This window comes from Grampus griseus, assembly GCF_964374135.1.
Source record: "Grampus griseus genome assembly, chromosome: 2".
Lineage (NCBI taxonomy): Eukaryota > Metazoa > Chordata > Mammalia > Artiodactyla > Delphinidae > Grampus > Grampus griseus.
This window is the reverse complement of record NC_139018.1, coordinates 107,533,594-107,552,539: the sequence shown is the minus strand read 5'-3', so window position 1 is coordinate 107,552,539 and position 18,946 is coordinate 107,533,594. Positions and strand designations below refer to the sequence as shown.

Below are 18,946 nucleotides of genomic sequence, written 5' to 3'. Positions count from 1 at the left end.
CTCTTCAAAGATTAACAGAAGGAAAAAAAAACTTTCGGAACTAAAACAATCATGTTGTGCTCGCTTCGGCAGCACATTTACTAGAACAATCATGTTATAGCCATTTCAATGCTTAGAAAAATAATTCAGGGGCTTCCCTGGTGGCGCAGTGGTTGAGAGTCCGTCTGCCGATGCAGGGGACACGGGTTCGTGCCCCGGTCTGGGAAGATCCCACATGCCGCGGAGCGGCTAGGCCCGTGAGCCATGGCCGCTGAGCCTGCGTGTCCGGAGCCTGTGCTCCGCAACGGGAGAGGCCGCAACAGTGAGAGGCCCACGTACCACACACACACAAAAAAAAGTTAAATATCCCTTTTGCTTTCAAAGTCCCAAACCCTTAGGATTGCTTCCAATTTTAGGTTCCTGTCAGTTTGCCCATAAAGAGAAAAGATATATCTGAACATCACTCAGGAAATTAAAAAAAAAAAAATCATACCTACTGTCCAGAGTTACTTTTTAGCCCTTCAAGTTTTTGGTGAATTTGATCTTCACTATTAAGAGGACAATGTGCTCTACAACAGTGGATCTCAAACTTTAGTGTGTATCATGATCAATGGGAGAGTTAACGGTAAAACATAAATTGCTGGGCCTTAAGCCTAGAGTTTCTGACTTGGGGGCCTGGGATGGGGCCTGATACTTGAATTTCTAACAAGTTCCCAGATGCTATGCTGATGTTGCTGGTATAGGGATAACAGCTTTATAAGAAGGTAAAAGGAAGTAATTCTCTCTCACCTTAGCTGTCACCTTTCTCATGTAAAAACACTTCTCTACGGAGCACTGCCAACAACAGAGACACTTAGGATTTAAAAACATCTCCAGGTTCTGAAAGCTAAAAGACTTCTTTTTTCCCCACTTCACAAGGGCTCCAATGTCACAAATGACATTAAAGCAGTGGAAATCCAGAAAAAGGAAAATTAAGGTCAGAATGATTGTAAACTCTGCTCAAGAACCTTACCAGGCACATATTACTTCTTCAGTCTGAAAAGTGTTTCCTTTGGGTCTCCTAAGGCAAGAGAAATGCCCAAAGGAAGAAAGAAGTAGCTTGTTTCATAAGACTAAAAACACAAGGACAGGCTCTGAAAACAAGAGAATCTTGCTCCATAAGTAAAAAATCACAAAATGCTATGAATCCCTATCTTTCCTTTGTCATACTATTCTCCATCTCAAAAGAGCTATTCCTCTTACTGAAGACTGACCCAAACTCTATACTTTCTTAGGAAGCTTAAATATTGACTATGTCAATGTCACCTAGGATGAACAACTTCAGAGAATAGGATTTGTTAAAAATGTCTCCTCAGCCAGCCTGGGAAGCTTCTTACTCGGGTGGGTGGTCTCAACCGTGACTAAACTGTACCTAGAGAAATATACTTTAAAATATTAATATGGCCTAGCACTTTCCTGATGGTAATCCTTCCAGGCCCATCCCAATGGCACAACTGGGAAATTAAATGAAGAGAAAAGCAATCTCCTCTCTGCTCTCTACTTTCAGATGCTCCTCCTCTACAGCTTTGCCACGCACAGACTCATTTCTATACATATACACTGAGATAGAACATTCGCACACACACAAATAACTCTCGGCAGGAACCAAAAATCAAAGCCTAACCCCAACGTTTTTAAGTGAGCAAGTCCAATTTCCTTCTTTGTAGCCCTTGACACATGCTGGCTGGGAGCCGTCTGGATTTTTTTCTGCCTTGTTCCTGCACCAGAAGGCTCTGCACTGCAGGTCAGGGGATGATAAGGAAATGAACAGTGTAATTTCCAAGGCCTCTGAACACAGCCCTGTCAGCAGCTCTGGAGGCGGGTTACTCAAGCATGGCCTGAAGAGTGAAAACCACAGAGAGGAGGGCTCAGACAGCCAGCAGTGGCAAGATCTCAGCTGTGCATGTTACTGCCATCTCCAGCCTGAAAGCCCAAGCCCTGCTGCCTCCCTGGATGAGCTCTGTTGGTAAAAGCTCTTATACACAAATGGCAAAAATACAAGTTCACGCTGGGGGAGGAAGATTAAGGACTAGGACTTAGATTTTCCATGTACTCTTGTGCAGAAACAGAAACATTTAGTGCTCTTCCAGCATACATGAGATTGCACCTGCTGGCAAACCCATAGTAATATCTATCCAACATACTCAACCCCATAACAGGGATATGGCCAAAAAGGAAACTCAATTCATATGAAATCTGAAATTCAACAGGCCACTTCAATATCCTTTGAAGCCAATTTCTGGTTTCTACCTCATCAAACCCCACTATAAATATCAGGGCCTTTAGAACACATTACCAGCATTCAAGCTTCCCAATCCAGGTTTGGGACTTCTCCTGAGAATAGTGCTGCACGTCTTAGCCAACATGCTTATCTATTCATACTGGGCTTCCGATATAGGTGGTATGTTGTTATATTTCAGCCCATTATTGCCTACAGCAAACTGAGACATATTTCAACTCAAATCATGTTATTCTTCTTTTGTAATATTTACTAAATGCTCCGTATGTGCCAAACACCGTTCTAAGTGTTTTATATGAATTAACTAATTGAATTTCACAAAAATCCTATTAAGGAACTATTGTTTCTTCATTTTGCAGATGAGAAAACTGAGGTAGCTCAGTTAAGTAATTTGTTCAATATCACTCAGTTAATAAGTGTCAAAGCTGGGATACAAACCCCGGTAGTTTGGCTCCAGACTTTATACTCTTAATCACTAAGTTATGCATAAGAGCTCATGTGCAGTTTAAGTTTACAAGACTGGTGTTTTAGGTTGGAAGTGGCTCCCAATGCCCAACTTATGAAGTGTCCACCCTTAATGATGGTTAAAGAAAGTTCACAAACATTAAAGTATATAGCAATTATCTGGAGAGTCTTCTGGAAGTACAGATTTCTGGGCCCCTACCCCTAAAACTTATTTAGCAGATCTGGGGTAAGGTCTAAGACTCTGCATTTCTGACATTCAGATGATATGATGCACATGGTTTTATGGACCACAATTTCAGGAACTCTGCTCTAGATGGTAAACTGTAAGCAAAGAGCAGCAACCATCTCTGTTCTGTTCACCAGTGCACACCCAGTACTAAGCACAATACCCGGAATATAAAATGCACTCAGTTAATATACAGAATGAATGAAAGATGACAATGGTATCTAACAGTATCATCTCCTTACAAAACAGTTAATATCCACAATACATTTACGGTCTGCCTGTTAGTGATATATCCAAGAAGCACAAGGGCAGGGTTTTTTTTTTTTCATATCTGCAATTGCCAAATAAAGAGGGAACTGGCAATGCCTCAATGATTACAATGAAAATTTGAATGAATGCAATACTCCAGAACACACACACTCTCTCAAGAAGTCAAACTCAAAGTAGCAGTTTAAAAAGTAACTTTCCGTCTGTATGTATAAGAGGGGAGGTTCAGCACCAGCTATAAATGGTTGTTCTTTGTAAACATCATCACCTTACCAAAGAAAGTGAAACTCAAAGATCCTTTGTTTACTGAGTGCCTACAATATTAAAATCGGTATAGAAAACAAATGAAAGCAGTCTTAAGAGCACCTAGGCATTTACATCCAATGTTTCTGAGGTAGTCTTTAAGTGGGAAAATAGAATCCTTCATAACAATGAAGGATTTGTTAAGAATCCCAGAGTAACAATATGCCAGAAGAACTTGGTAAACAAAAACCTGGCTTTGCCACTGACTACCTGTGAGAGTCTAGGTAAGTCACATGACCTCCCTGGTCTCAGTTCCCTCTTCTATAAAGTGAGGAGATTGGACAAGATAATCTTTCTCAGGGCCCTCCTTGAATTACAACACCCGGATGGAAAACAGAGCTGCTGAAGAAAAAATAAATTAAGCTCAGACTTCGTTGTAGTTAGAGAATGCATCTCTGTCCCACATAAATATCAACTTCTTTTAATTTTTTCCAAGAAGGAAAATGCTTGAGGGCATTTGGCTTCAGGAAGCAAGGCTAACTGCTATTTCATCACTAGCTGAGAAAGAACAGCTTGTGAAGGAGGAAGGTGTTAAGAGAGAAAGCCCTGGATCAGAAGGAATAAAAGAGACCTGACCTTGGTTGAGCAATGAGGGATTGCAACACGAGAGAAATGAGATGGAAGGCATAAACTAGGGCAAGAAAACAAAATCAAGGGCAAAGGAAGATGCTCTTAGAACACAGGATATGATAGCAAACATGATCGGAAGGGGAAAGAGCGAAGAGCACACTTTAGTTTTGTCTCCTAAACTAATGGGGGAAGTGGTAAATATGTGTATGCAGCATTCTGAGAGCAGCAGAAGCTGAGACACAAACATGGGGAAAGCACAGTGCAGTGTTTCTACCTTCCAAGATCAAAAGCAGCAGCTGAAGAGACAAGGAGAGCTTCTGGCTGCAAACTTCTAGATCCTTTAGCCACTAGAGCTTTACTTTATACGATCTGGAAAAAAAAGGAGTCTCACCTTAAACTCCTGGTTTAAGCCCCAACTCAGAGTCAACACAGATAGATCACTGCCTTCTGTGGTTTGTAAATTCTTTTTTCTTGCCTGTCAGAGTGGTAACGTGAGCACTAAGCTGGGGACATTCAGACAGGCACTCTCCCTCATCCTACCTCCCCTTCCATCCCTAACTCAACAACCTATCAATCAAACCAAAGACAAGGAACAGACAGGAGCTGGAAGGCTCTGTCTTGTTTATTCCTCAACATTCCCTCCCCCATCTCTTCAGCTGGCAGGAAGTATGAGGCAAGAGTGTTCAATGACAATTCAGGGCAGCAGTAGTTGCTAAGACTCTCTAGGTCTCTCCTAGAACTCTGGGAAACAGCACAGTGAAGCCTGCCAGAAAGAGGTGTGGTGGAGCAAAAGTGGGATCCCATGAAGGGAAATCCACATTCTTGGCTGACTGAAATTCGCTCAGCCATAGACTGAGATACCCACCTTGATGAGAGAGGAGGTCCTGAGGTAGAGAATTAGAATATTCAAATCTCCTTCATTAGCTAGTTGGAGACATGTGACAATTCTGTCCTACACCACAAACTCCACTTGTCTTCTCTCTCTTGTTTCCAAGGGGTTACAGGAGTGGGTATGGGTAAGGAGACTCCAGCTAAGACACTGTCCAAATTTTATGAGTTTTCCCTCTTCATGACAGCTTCCAGCTCAGAGTATGTAATTCCTAGATTATATCAAAACATCTGTTTTGTTGTTTTGGTTCTGTTGGTTGTCCCCCACATGGAAGAAACATTCCAAACCAGTTAAGCCATAGGCAAGCCCATATCTCAGAGACAAAAATCTTAAGGAAGTTTTTAAAGACTTAGCTTATGAGTTATAGTATTAATCATCAAACACCGACTCAAACACCTCTTATGTCCAACACCCTGGGATCCTTGTTTCTCAAAAGCTGCTCCACTCCGAGATTCCTAGCCTGCGTTCCCTTTTGCATCTTTCCCTCCTCCCATTCCAGAAACGTTGTCTCTCTGCACAGTGTTTTCATCTCCTAGCAACTTCCAAATATTTATTTACATAATTATTTATTTCAATGGCCAAATGCTTTAGAATGGCACCCCACAGAACCAGACTGTTCAAGAGGGTTGAGGGAACAGGGAAAAGAAATGAGAAAGCAGGTACTTGCTTAGAGTGACATCAAACTGCACAGCAAATTTCCTCTTCTAAGAGTACTTCTCAGCAATTTTACCTTTCCTCCAAAAACAGAAGCACAGTCTCTTTCCCTTTTCTCTTCCATTCCACTGCCCCAATCTCAGTCTTTTGGGGTGACAAGGCATATAACACAGCTATATTATTAAGAAGCAAACCTCCCTGGCACCAAGGTGTATTCTTAGCTGAATATACTGCATCTTTCAGCCCAATTATAATCTGAAGGGCAGCCACCCAACCAGTCCCTGAACCTGTAAGAAAAAGGGTTCCATTGCTTCTCTGTTGGAGACTCTCAAGGACATTTAGACTTAAATCCAATATGAAGATAAGCATCATTAATCCTTTCATCCACAGACCACTACTGGGCTTAGAAGATTGCAACATGAGTCAAGAGTTCTAAACAGAAAGGAAACTGAAGGCCACCCTCAGAAGTGGCCACTTTTCAGCACAGGAAGAACAAAGATTATGAACACGGATATACGGCAAGAGTTTACTGGAGCCAGATGTAGGGAATAGTCTAATGGGCCTGGAATAGAAGCAAGAACTCCTGGTACTCCTAAGCCTCTTTAAAACAGTATTATCCATCTGCACCCCAGAGAAAATGGTAAATCACAGCCAGCACAGGATGCACCATGCCAGTAGCCAGCTGGAACTTGACTCTGCTGAGGTGGACTGTAGCATCTGCCACCTAAACATAGGCAGACTCTCTGGCAGCTGCCACTGGTAAAAGGGAATAAACCATTGTGTTGTCAGTGGAAGAAAATTCACAGCCCTGTTACCAGGGAAGCCCAGATGTTGCTGAGAGTCACAGATGTGCCAGAGGCAAGGACCAAAACACCTACAGCAAAGAAAGCGTAACCTAGCACTGAGAGGACACCACCACCCAAACATACACATCCTGCCTCTATTAACACTTACATATGGAAAGAGGTATTCCCTCCTGCAGCTGATGCAATTACAGAGAAATCAATTTATACTGCATCTGCTGGGATCAGCTGAAAGCATAGGGTGAGCAGAACACAGAGCGGAAAATCAAGAGCCAGTGAACAGCACATTACCAGGCCAGCCGCTTTGCAGGAAATTGTAAGCTGCAGAAGTTTAAGGCAGCCTGAGCTGACCCTAGATTCACACCCACTCTGGTCTAGGCCTGCAAACTCCATTTACTGAGACATGAACTAAGATCATCTTCCCAAAGGAGGAGAACCCCTTGTGGGGCTGCAGGCACCTGTCCTTCCAAGTCAAGCAGAAGGCAAGGTATCATTACACCATTTGGCAGCTATTAAACCACCAGGAGACCTTGATTCCCAATAGTTGAGGGAGATACCCAGCCAAGAACTATACTTTAGTGGCCAAAGAATCTCTTTCAAGGCCAAACTTTCATAGCCACTACGCTAATCCATAAGACCTGATTAAGTACCTCAGTACCTCCTGCTCCACTGTTTACCTGCCCCAAACTGTGACCTTTTGCTCTTTGGCAGTCACCAACAGAACACTTGGTAGATATCATGTAATGAAAGTTACTTAACCCTTTTCTCTTCCAGAGACCCAGCAGCACCATTTATCCCATTAAAAACAGCACTCAATTGAAAGCCTATTAAGCTTATCAACTTGTTAAGTTTACCAATGACTCTAAGGATGAAATGTCAATCAAGCTGGGAACCATATAAAGGTTGATGCCAGCCTCTAGTAACAAGTATCTGAGGTGGGACAAGGACAAGGCTGGAGGTTCTTGACTTACGGAAAATTCATTCTACCAGGCAGCTACCCCCAACAACAGACACTCTTCTCCAAAATGTCCAGGCCTGCTGTTAATGAATCTGTAGGGAATCCCCTAATTTGGAACAAAACCACGTTATCATTACCAGCTGCTCTGACCTTGTAATTGGTCATTACCCACAAACTAATGAGGCTCCCACAGAGTGCACATAGCATTTGGCGGTTAGTCCAGGGCAGTTCTGACTGGCAGTGGGCAGCCAGATCTGGCCACCTCTTACCTTTTCAGACTTGACTTTCTTTAGCGGGCGACACTCATTCTCCCCTTCCTCTGGCTCCGGTTTAGCTCCCAAAGGGTTGAGCGCTGCCCCAGGCTCAATAGCTATACTCCCAAGTGGCTCCACAGCTCCTGGATCCACCCCTGTGCTTCCATCATACTGACCACCACGTCCTCCCAAGGGAACTGGCTGGAGGACCCCAGGATCCTTTTCTGAACAAGTCCCCACTCCTTCGCTTCTCTCCTTCTTGCTCTTAGATGAGCTGTTCTCCTTCTCCTTTTTGGAGCCGGCTACACTGCGGGATGCCTTAGCCGCCTTCTCTGAGCCCTTGGGAGCAATAGCAGCAACCAGGCTTCCTGCATTGGCACCATCTCCTGAGCGTCCCTGCACCTCTTTCTTGCTAGCTGCCCCCTCACTTGGAGTGAACAGGGACGTCCCTGGAGTGGGTTTGCTAGTGTCTTTGCCACTCTTATTCCTTTTAGATTTTGATTTGCCTTCCTTCCCTTGAGGACCTGGCACTGGGGTCACAAACTTGATGTTGTCTGGTAGTGTAGCCACAGCATTGGGAGCTGGTATCCCCACCTCCTTTGAGCCTGACATTTCCAGTTTCTGCTGGTCCTTTTCCAGATCGGCGTCCAGGTCAATGATGAGATTCCCTACTCCAATGTCCCATTCATCCCCACTGTCGTATGTCTCAACCGGGTTTGCATCCACTCCTTTCCCTCCGGAGGCTCCACTGCTCAAGGACATCTTAGAGTCAACGTCCCACCTCAAGATTCAAGGCTCTTCCTTGCCCCCAGCTTTCCTATTTTCAGCTTCAGCTATGTTCTCAGACCTGCCACATTGGTCAGTATATGCCCAGTGGACAACATCATTGCTGGAAAAAGAAAATTTAAAGAGCTGTTAAAGGAAACAATACAGGCAAAGAGGCTGAAATAAACTCCCACAAAAAACAGACCCTTCCTAGGTGGCTATCACACCACAATAGACAAGACAAACAGGTTCAGTTGTATTTCTAACCAAGTCACATTGGACCAAGGGAAAAGCTAATTCCCACTCTATCTCCACAGGGGAGAGTACAGTATTTGCAATTGCCCGGAAATTCGGCGGTCTTAACTAGGAATCCTCTAGAGTTAGTTTCCCATTCCCAAGAGACTTATTTCTACTACCACTGCCAGGCGGCAATACTCCCTCAATCAATACAGGCCCTAGCACATCCTCTAGCACAACTTTACTCATACCTCTTTTCTCCTTGCTTCTTCTTGAACTATCAGAGATTCAGAACATAGTCTAGCAAAGGCTAAATCCCTCTACTAACAGGGCCTATCCCTACTAAAAATAATATAGATTCCTTGTCATTCTACTGCTGGGGGTGGTGGTGTCTAATTGTGGGTAAGTAAAAGAGAAAAGCAAACAGAACTGGGGAAAAATACAATATCAAGATAGGGGCAAAACCTGCAATTAGAGGAGACAATCCTCAGAGAGGACTTAACCAATTAGCTTCAGTTCAGTTAAGCCAGCCTTATTAAACTCCAGGTTTCAAATTATGTCTAAATAGCAGAATTCAATGTAGTCTTTCTCACTACCCACTAAAATACCCAGGAAGAGACACACACACACACACAGAAAAAATATTACCCTATCAATAACTGAACAGTACTAAAAAACCTCATGTTAGAATGTGGGAGAAGTCTCTACATTCTAATACTATAAGACTGATGGCACTATACTGATAAACACCAGGGCCTCACCACATGGAACAGAGACAGCTAAAAAAGGGGGTGGCATGGGGTGGGTGGTAAAAAAGGCAATTTATACCTCTCCTTGGGAGTGTACCATCTAGAAAACCTGGCAGCCAACATACACCATCCAGCTATTACTTTATTTTGTTTTTATTTTTTGCTGTACGCGGGCCTGTTGCGGCCTCTCCCTTTGTGGAGCACAGGCTCCGGATGCGCAGGCTCAGCGGCCATGGCTCACGGGCCCAGCCGCTCCGCGGCATGTGGGATCTTCCCGGACCGGGGCACGAACCCGCATCCCCTGCATCGGCAGGCGGACTCTCAACCACTGTGCCACCAGGGAAGCCCCCAGCTATTACTTTATGATGAAACCAAAGATTTCTGTTCTTGCTCACTCCCGTTTACCATCTTTCTATATGCATATAGAAAATAACTCTCATAAGATGACAGAGCAGAAAGGGTAAAACAGAGGTGGCACAATGAATCCTACAAAGTAAATATCTAACAGGTAAATGCCATAGATATCTCTTAACAGAGATAAGACACATTGTACTTTTCCACCTGCTCTCTCAAGGCAGTGTCAAAGAACCAGGGTGCAGTTCAAGAGAAGATGTCACCTAGGAGAGCAGAGCTTATACCAAGTGAATGCTTGATAGCAACTGGGATGTAAGAGAGAAATTCAGTGCATTAATAATGGCAGCACATTAACCTGCCATTTAGCCATAGATCTGAGAAGAAAATACATCCTTTACCCAAGTAGAGAGCTTAGTGCCAACAACCAACCATTGCTGACGTTGAGTCCACATAGATCTTACTTCATAAAACGATGAGCAAAAACTGTGTGTGGGGGAAAACATGACATAAGAACTATGGGGCACCCCCGGTGGCACAGAGGTTAAGAATCCACCTGTCAACGCAGGGGACATGGGTTCGAGCACTGGTCCGGGAAGATCCCACATGCCGCGGAGCAACTAAGCCCATACGCCACAACTACTAAGCCTGTGCTCTAGAACCTGCGAGCCACAACTACTAAGCCCGTGTGCAACAGCTACTGAAGACTGTGCACCTAGAGCCCGTGCTTGGCAACAAGAGAAGCCACCGCAATGAGAAGCCCGCGCACTGCAATGAGGAGTAGCCCCTGCTCACCACAACTAGAGAAAGCCCGCACGCAGCAACAAAGACCCAATGCAGCCATAAATACATAAATTAAAAAAAAAAGAACTATGAAAAAATGCCACCCACAAGGTAAGGGCAACATAATCTCTGAAAAAATTAAAGAAATGATACCTCTGATAATGATCTAGAATTCTGAAGAAATTTTTAGTAAAATGTTTGGAATTCTCTATACTATACACTAATTCATTCAAAAAAACGTGTATTAATTGCCTACTAAGTACCAGGCACTAAACTAGGTGCTGGGAATACAGCAGCAAGTGAGAGTGTATAAGGCAGTGGAACATGATACTGAAAATAATTCTATTATGAGGGACAAAGGCATTTCTAGAAATGGGAATGCCAACTGAATCTGCACTACAAAGGATTATTAAAGCATAGTTCTTCCCAACATCATCATCTGTCACCTCTGCAATTGTGGTGAGGCTTAGAGCATAACCCACATTCATCTAACACTTACCCACTTTCCTCTTGAGCTGCACTATCATCAGTATGTAATGTAACCATTAGAGCAATCCCATGTTTGTTTATTCAATAAAACTTTCAAAAGACCTTCCTCCAAAAAACAAATAAACAAAAACCCTTCCTCTAGAAAATAGGACGCTAATGGAAGAGAGACTCTGGAAAGGTATATAAAGGCAAGAATATAAAGTACATAAAAGTGTTTGTGCTCACTGAGAGCTCCTGACAGTTCTGCACTGGCTGACCTGTCGTATGGAGCAGGATAAACAAAATATGACAGTAAAGAAGACATAGCATTAAGAAGATACTAGGCTGAAATGGAAAGATATGAACTTAGACAAAAGAATCTGATTTTATTTTTTAAAAAAGGAAGATGCAAGGAAATGAAAAATGCAATTAAAATTCATACAGAAATCAAAAAAGCACAGAACTAAAACTGTGGAAAATGAATCTGTAAATTACAAGAAAACCTGAGATACTGTTCCAGAAGGCAAAGGCAAAGGACAGCAAAAAGAAAACAATGAGGGAAATTGAAAGACAGAGAAAGTATTTAATAATACTCAAAGCAAAACTGAAGAGACTAGAACAAACGGGAAAAAAGCAACCCATCAAGGCATAATATATGAATAACACCTTGAGCTGAAAAAGATCTTGAAAAAGTTCACTACCTTTTCAGCAAAATCAATTTAAAAAAAGCCAAACTTGCAGACATCCTAACAAAATATTTGAATTACAAAGGACAAAACTTAGGCCAACCTCAGACTGCTCTGCAATATTAAATGTTAAAAGAGAATGAAAAATCTACAAAGAATTTTGAAGAGAAAAGGTTATTTTTCAAGAGTCTTTCACTGAGTCAAGTTGTTTGTCACGTGTAAAAACAACAGATTTTCAGTTATGTAAGAACATATATATATCCACCTTGTTAAAAACTATCTGAAGCATTAAAATAAGTTCAGTGTAGCATAAAGTTGAATAATTCTTGTAAACAGAAATACCAAATGATTTTTGTAATCTTAAGAGTAAACTCAATGCAGATAATCCTGGAAAAGATAGGAGGCAAAATCAATTCTTGTAATAATGCTGAACCTAGAACGTTCAGCCTTAACATCAGTAAGGAAAGACACTTCCTCAAATTCCTTTTGTCCCAATTCCATATGTCATGGCGAATTGTTTTGTTTTTTCTAGTAAGCAAGAAATATTGTTATAAAGCAGAAACTAACACACCATTGTAAAGCAATTATACTCCAATAAAGATGAAAAAAAAAAGAAATATTGCTGTTAACATGTTTTTAAAATTGTGCTTCTTCTTAAAAGAGAGCTGGAGATGAAAAGAACATCTGATGCTCTGTGCTCATTTTCAAGTTCCACATCTTAAGTGAGATATTCATTAAGTGGAGGGATATCCTAGAGTATAGTAAAACACGAAAAAGCCATTTCGTAAGAGGAAAGGTCTTAGAAACTGGTATTCTTTAATCTGGAAAGGAGTTAGCTGAAGGGAGACAGGCTGGTTAGCTTCAAATATATGATGGTTGCAATGTGGAAGAGAGAAACTTATTCTGTGATGCTGAGGATATAAAATGGACCAGTAAGTAGAAGTTACAGAAAGACAGATGTTTAACTCAGGAAAAAATGTAATACCCTGGAATTCCCAACAATGACCCACAATGCTTAATGAAGCCATATCTTTATCACTGAAAGTAGTGACCAGAAAAACCATAATCACCTGTCAAGCAAATTACAGAATTCTTCTACGTGTGACAGGGAGTAGTCTGGACATGCCCAGGGTCTTTTTCAAATCTGAAATTCTGTTAATGTACCTATCAAAAAGTGCATTCCCTGGGCTTCCCTGGTGGTGCAGTGGTTAAGGATCCGCCTGCCAACGTTCAAGCCCTGGTCCCGGGAAGATCCCACATGCCGTGGAGCAACTAAGCCCATGCGCCACAATTACTGAGCCTGCGCTCTACAGCCCGTGAGCCGCAACTACTGAGGCCGCGCACCTAGAGCCCATGCTCCACAACAAGAGAAGCCACCGCAATGAGAAGCCTGCACACCGCAACGAAAAGTAGCCCCTGCTCGCTGCAACTGGAGAAGGCCCGCGTGCAGCAATGAAGACCCAATGCAGCCAAAAATAAATAAATAATTTTTTTTAAAAGTGCTTTCCCTACTAGAAAACTACCCAGAATTTCTGAATGACCAGGATGCAAACAAAGTAAACATATCCTGAGGACTGATATTTAGTGGTCCTGATGTTCTATAGAGAGCCACTGTCCTCTAATTTCTGAGTGAGTTAAGTAAGTACCACTTTTCAACCAGGTGACTTCTCAGAAATTCAGTTTACCAAACCCAGCAGGTTTCATAGTAACTTTGGTGGTACCTTTCCAAAGATATACTGAAAAATTGCCTAGGATTCTTTAATCAGCCTGGCTACAGCAGCCAGACCACTTTCCATCTGCTCCCTACCACATCCCTGGCTTTATACAGCTAATAATCAAATTCTCTGACAGGTCACGGCAGAGATGTTTAACCCCAGGAGGTAGGGTAACTAACATGGTAGCTGGAAATGAAAAGCACTGACCTCTTGCTTCCACGGCAGAGAAAGTGCAGAATCAGGAGAACCAATAACTTACAGAGACCACAAAGTACTTTCAACTTGCAGGAGCTTCTGGATATATTTTCTTCTCTCTTCTTCTGTCTAATTGTACTACACTTCGCTATTTAGGACCATGATTCACCAAACTCTGGAATTACTTGCCAGTGCCATTTCTGCTTTGTTCTGCACCTGATCACTAAGAACTCTTCTCTGCGTGGATATAGCTCAGGGACCAAGATAGGCCATGACAATCACTCCTCATACCCTGTATCTATAACAATGAAAGTTCAAATTCCAGTTTCCTCTCTGGAACCCAACTCCATCTCTCAGACTCCCAGCCCACAGGTTGGTTTGTAATCATACATTTCAGGTCATTAATTGCTTTTTACTAGGGCATATGCCATAGATTACACCACTTCCCTACCTCAGTAATGAGCAAGGCCTCTCTTCCAGACTAAGAATGAGAAAAAGCGTCTTCACGCGAGGTCTCTGCCCCTGCCCAGAGGACATAAGCAACAACTGACCCTACTTATGTCCAAACACAATATGAAGAATACTTCTCCTTCTGCCCAGATAGAGCTCTGTATCCATCCTACAGGGCATCAAAGAGAAAGGATCTCTTTAACTGCCAATTACTTATAGCTAATCTGGTCTAAGTAGCAAACTGTCCAATGCTCTCCCAGTGTAAATTTATCTGTCCTCCCCTCTTGTTACAGTTTTTGGATCAATCTTCTTACAGGCTTTGGTCTGAGCAAGTGACAGTTGTGTTTGAGTGAGTACACTCTGCTTGCGACCACACAGGTCACACACATTTGGGTGTGCGGGTGATCCGTCTGGCTAGCTAGTCCTCACCGAAAGCTATATGGACAAAGAAAAATATGCTACACTCAATTTTAGGAAGGCAGCATGATGTAGAAGACAGATAACTGAGCTGAGAATCAAGAGATGTGATTTCTAAAAAAAAAAAAAAAAAAAGATGTGATTTCTGGACTCAGGTTTCCAATGACCCTAGCCAGGATGTTAGCCAAGTTGCTTCATTAAATATTAATTTTCTTATTATAAAATGGAGGGAGAATCCATCATGGTTCTAAGCATATTATGAGGATCCAAATCTGAAAAATATGACAACTCAAAAGTATAAAATGACCCAAATATTCTCACAATGTTCTAGGGTCTCAAGTTAAAGAGGCCTGCTTCATGGTTATACACTGTATAAAGACCTAAAGTATTTTAAAAATAAAGGAAAAATAAATATTAAAAAAATTTTTACAAATTAAATTACAGGTAGTACTGATATCCATTTGAGTTCTACGAAAGAAAATGGCAATCCTTTCTTCTTTCAATTACTCAGTGGTTTTCACTTACTCTGGTTTTCCATTTAGGCTACCCCTACCTTCAGATGTGGCTCATAAAATCCTACACTATAGTGACTGACAAAAAGACTCCATCTTGCTTCAAAAACCCCTCAGGGCCAAGGTACCAATCTCAAAGCTCATGGTTTTAACATCTGGACTATCTCTTTTGCCAACTGTTCCAGTCCAGTAGGTTGTTGACCCCCCCTGACAGGCCTTCAAAACTAAATTGTGTGAGGTTCACAGGGTTTGATGCCCCAGGGAATTGTCAATAAAGCAGTGGGATAAAACAAAGTTGAGAGAAAACCAAACTATACCATCTTCCCTGAATTCCAGATGCTACCCTGAAATCACATACTCAGCCAACCTCAGGTGAGGCTAGTACAACATGTAAACCATCCGTGGTGACTCTGAGCTTACCCAGCTGGAAGAACAGGCATCTCCCTCTCCAGCTGCCACATTAGAGCTCACTAATCAACTGAATTTCCAACTGGGGCTCTAACAAGAAACAATCAACTTTCCTTTGGGTCTCTTCCTTAATTTATTACATTAATTACTGCAACAAAGGAACTGTGTCATCTCCTCAAGTACCATACCTCTCAGCTTATATCTCCAATGGGGATCAGATAAAGACAGACTAAGAGTGCCAATTTGAGAAGATGGATCCAATTCAACAGGGCTCATCTGACCATGTGTCACCTAAGGACAGAAGAGCAAAAGTGTAGCATCTTCCAGTCCCTCAGTGTTTATAACCTGCACCTCATGAATAGTTTTATGGTCCTCACAGGCTGCTATTCTCAGAGTAAGATTATGAGGCTTGACCTGTTTCATTTCACATAAGCAAATGACACTTCCACTAGACATAATTATTCAACAGGGCTCAGGTTTAGAGCCTTGGTGTTTGTCAGTACTGCTCTGTGCCAGCATACATCTCACAATAGGCTAAACAGCATACTAAACATGTAAATAATTCAGTCCCAACCTTATAGGGATTCATTGGTGGAACTGGTTCACAGAGAAAACCCTTACCAAGGCCTATGTATAAGCAGAAGGCAAAGATCATCTAAAGTAAACAATAAAGCTCTACCATCCCCTCTCCCCTAAAAACTAAAGGGCTACGTAGCCCTTTATAATTTAGTTCTTTTCCCCAGAGGTAAACATTCTGTACTAAAGAGAAAGAGGTGATGTCAGATTCTCAAGAAAAAAGTGAATAGTGGAGTTAGCTTAGGAATCAGGAGATCTAAGAAATTGGCCCTCCACACAGAACGGTTGTGGCAGAGCTTTTCTCACCTCTAAAACAGGGAATAATATGGGTCAAGTTCATAGGAATGGGGGAAAGGAAAAAACCTAAGCAGGGACTTCCCTGGGGGCACAGTGGATAAGACTCTGCGCTCCCAATGCCGGGGGCCCAGGTTCGATCCCTTGTCAGGGAACTAGATCCCACATGCATGCCGCAACTAAGAGTTCGCATGCCACAACTAAGGAGCCCATGTGCCACAACTAAGGAGCCCTGGAGCTAAGGAGCCTGCCTGCCGAAACTAAGGAGTCCATGTGGTGCAACTAAGACCCAGTACAACCAAATAAAATAAATACATAAATAAATATTTTAAAATAAAACAAAACAAAACAAACCTAAGTACTTTTCAGGAAACATGAGGAATTACCTTCATTTTTATATTCTAGACCTCACCTCCCTTCCTAAGTCTCTTACTTAACTACTATCCTATAGTAACTCTAAAAAGCACACAAAGAAAACTTCTCTATCAAAAGATAGTATCTAGGGGCTTCCCTGGCAGTCCAGTGGTTAAGGCTCCGTGCTTCCACTGTGCACAGGTCTGTTCCCTGGTCGGGGAACTAAGATCCCACATGCTGCGTGGGGCGGCCAAAAGAACAAAAGATACTATCTACACTGTTAGACTAACCATAAAAAATGGTGGAATTCACACACACATCCCTTAGGATATCTAAGCCAGATTGACTTCTCCAGCCTCATCTCATGGCCACACTCTGTCCTCTGCACCCCATTCCCACCTTACTGCCTTTTGGCATTTACCTCAAACATTCCCTGCTCACATCCTACCTCCCAGTGCGTGTGATGATTTGATTAACATTTGTTTCCTCCACTGGACTGCACGCATCCTGAGGGCAAGGGGCTGTATCTCTTTTGCTCACCATTGTATCCTAATAACAGTGTTTATGTCACAGTGCTCCCTCAATAAATATTCTGGTCAATAAATGAGTGAATGAACACTGCTTTCCTCAATGGGCAGAATCATAACACTGCCAAGGCTGCCATTTCTCATCTCCATTCTTACTTGAGCTTGATTTGTCACTAGTTATAAGCTGTCTCAATTACCTAACAGTCTTCAAACTTACTAGAACAGAGTGTGGATTCCTCTTTCTTCTAAGATACAGATAAAGGATACAGATTTACCAAGAGTCTAGGGGAAAAGTAAGAAAACAATCCAGTCCCCACCTTTCTTAAAAAATGCCTAACTGCTCTGGAGTATTCTCAGCCTTCAGTCTCATCCATGCATAGCTGCTACCCAAAATATGGCTAGCCGACAAATCAGGAGTTCTGGATATAACCAATCCCTTGGAAGCCTTGTACTTAAATGTATGATACATTCTATCAGACTTAAAACGCTCAGTTAGCACATTTTAAACATCTATGAATCAAAGGTGACAGAAGTCAGAAAAGTGGTCATGTCTGGGAGGAGGTGACTGAGCGGAGAGAAGCATGAGGGAACCTTGTGGGTGCTGGAAGTGTTCTATTATCTTGAGCTGGATGGTAGTTATATGGCTATATACACATGTAAAAACTGTGTTGTACACTTAAGATTGGTGTACTTTATGCACTTTATCATATGCACATTATATTTAAAAAAAAGGTAAAACAGTAAACACCTATGAATAAAAGGACTGTATTACTGGATCATGGTCCTGGTCATAAAATAGCATTTTATGTGATCATGGTAAAAGAGATTCACGCCATCAATCCCCACAGGATAGTTAGGGGGATGGAAAGAAGGGAGGGAGGGAGGGAGGGAGGGAGGGAGGGAGGGAGGGAGGGAAGGAAGGAAGGAAGGAAGGAAGGAAGGAAGGAAGGAAGGAAGGAAGGAAGGAAGGAAGGAAGGAAGGAAGGATGGAAGGATGGAAGGAAGGAAGGAAGGAAGGAAGGGAACTACATTTAAGGATTACCATGTGTTTGACTATATTGTGAGGAAATTTATAGATCTGTTGGAGAGTCTGAAAGAATTAATAACAACAAACCAAAAACAGTGAGGTACTTAATGATATTAAATCCTGGAAAAAAACATAAGTTGTATAAGAAAACATAACAGGGGACTTCCCTGGTGGTCCAATGGTAAAGAATCCGCCTTCCAGTGCAGGGGACGCGGGTTTGATCCCTGGTCGGGGAACTAAGATCCCACATGCTGTGGGGCAACTAAGCCCGTGCGCCACAACTACTGAGCTCACGCGCCTCAACTAGAGAGCCTGCATGCCGCAAACTACAGAGTCCACGTGCCCTGGAGCCTGCGCACCACACTAGAGAAGAGAAAAAACCCATGCGCCACAACTAGAGAAGAGAAAACCCGCATGCCAGAACTAGAGAGAAGCCCGCACGCCACAACTAGAGAGAAGCCCGCGCACCGCAACAAAAGATCCAGCATGCTGCAATGAAAGATCCCACGTGCCGCAACTAAGACCCGATGCAGCCAAACTAAAATGTAAAAAACCAAACAAACATAATAGTAGTATACTAAATGGTTCAATAATAAATATTTACTTAACACAATAAATAATAGATACTGATGAAACCAAACATTTGACTTGCTAAGAAGGGGAGGGCAATAAGAGTGTATATTATTTATTACTTAGAAATATGGGAGTAAATACAAGAAAAAGACTGAAAATTTTAAAGCAGGTGCCCAGTGGGAGTGAGACTTGGTGATGGGAAGGGGTAAACAC

The 18,946-nt window shown here is 42.4% G+C and overlaps 1 protein-coding gene across 3 annotated transcripts in view; it reads right to left on the bottom strand.

Annotated features, from left to right (window-relative positions):
• The window catches only part of ZNF609 (zinc finger protein 609), a 233,599-nt gene that overhangs the window by 197,260 nt on the left and 17,393 nt on the right, over positions 1-18,946 (bottom strand). For all 3 annotated transcript variants that reach the window (XM_082647833.1, XM_082647832.1, XM_082647834.1), the window contains one exon: positions 7,662-8,535. In XM_082647833.1, the coding sequence (XP_082503959.1) occupies positions 7,662-8,408 (747 nt within the window). In that variant the 5' untranslated portion in view covers positions 8,409-8,535. The remainder of the gene's footprint in view (positions 1-7,661; positions 8,536-18,946) is intronic.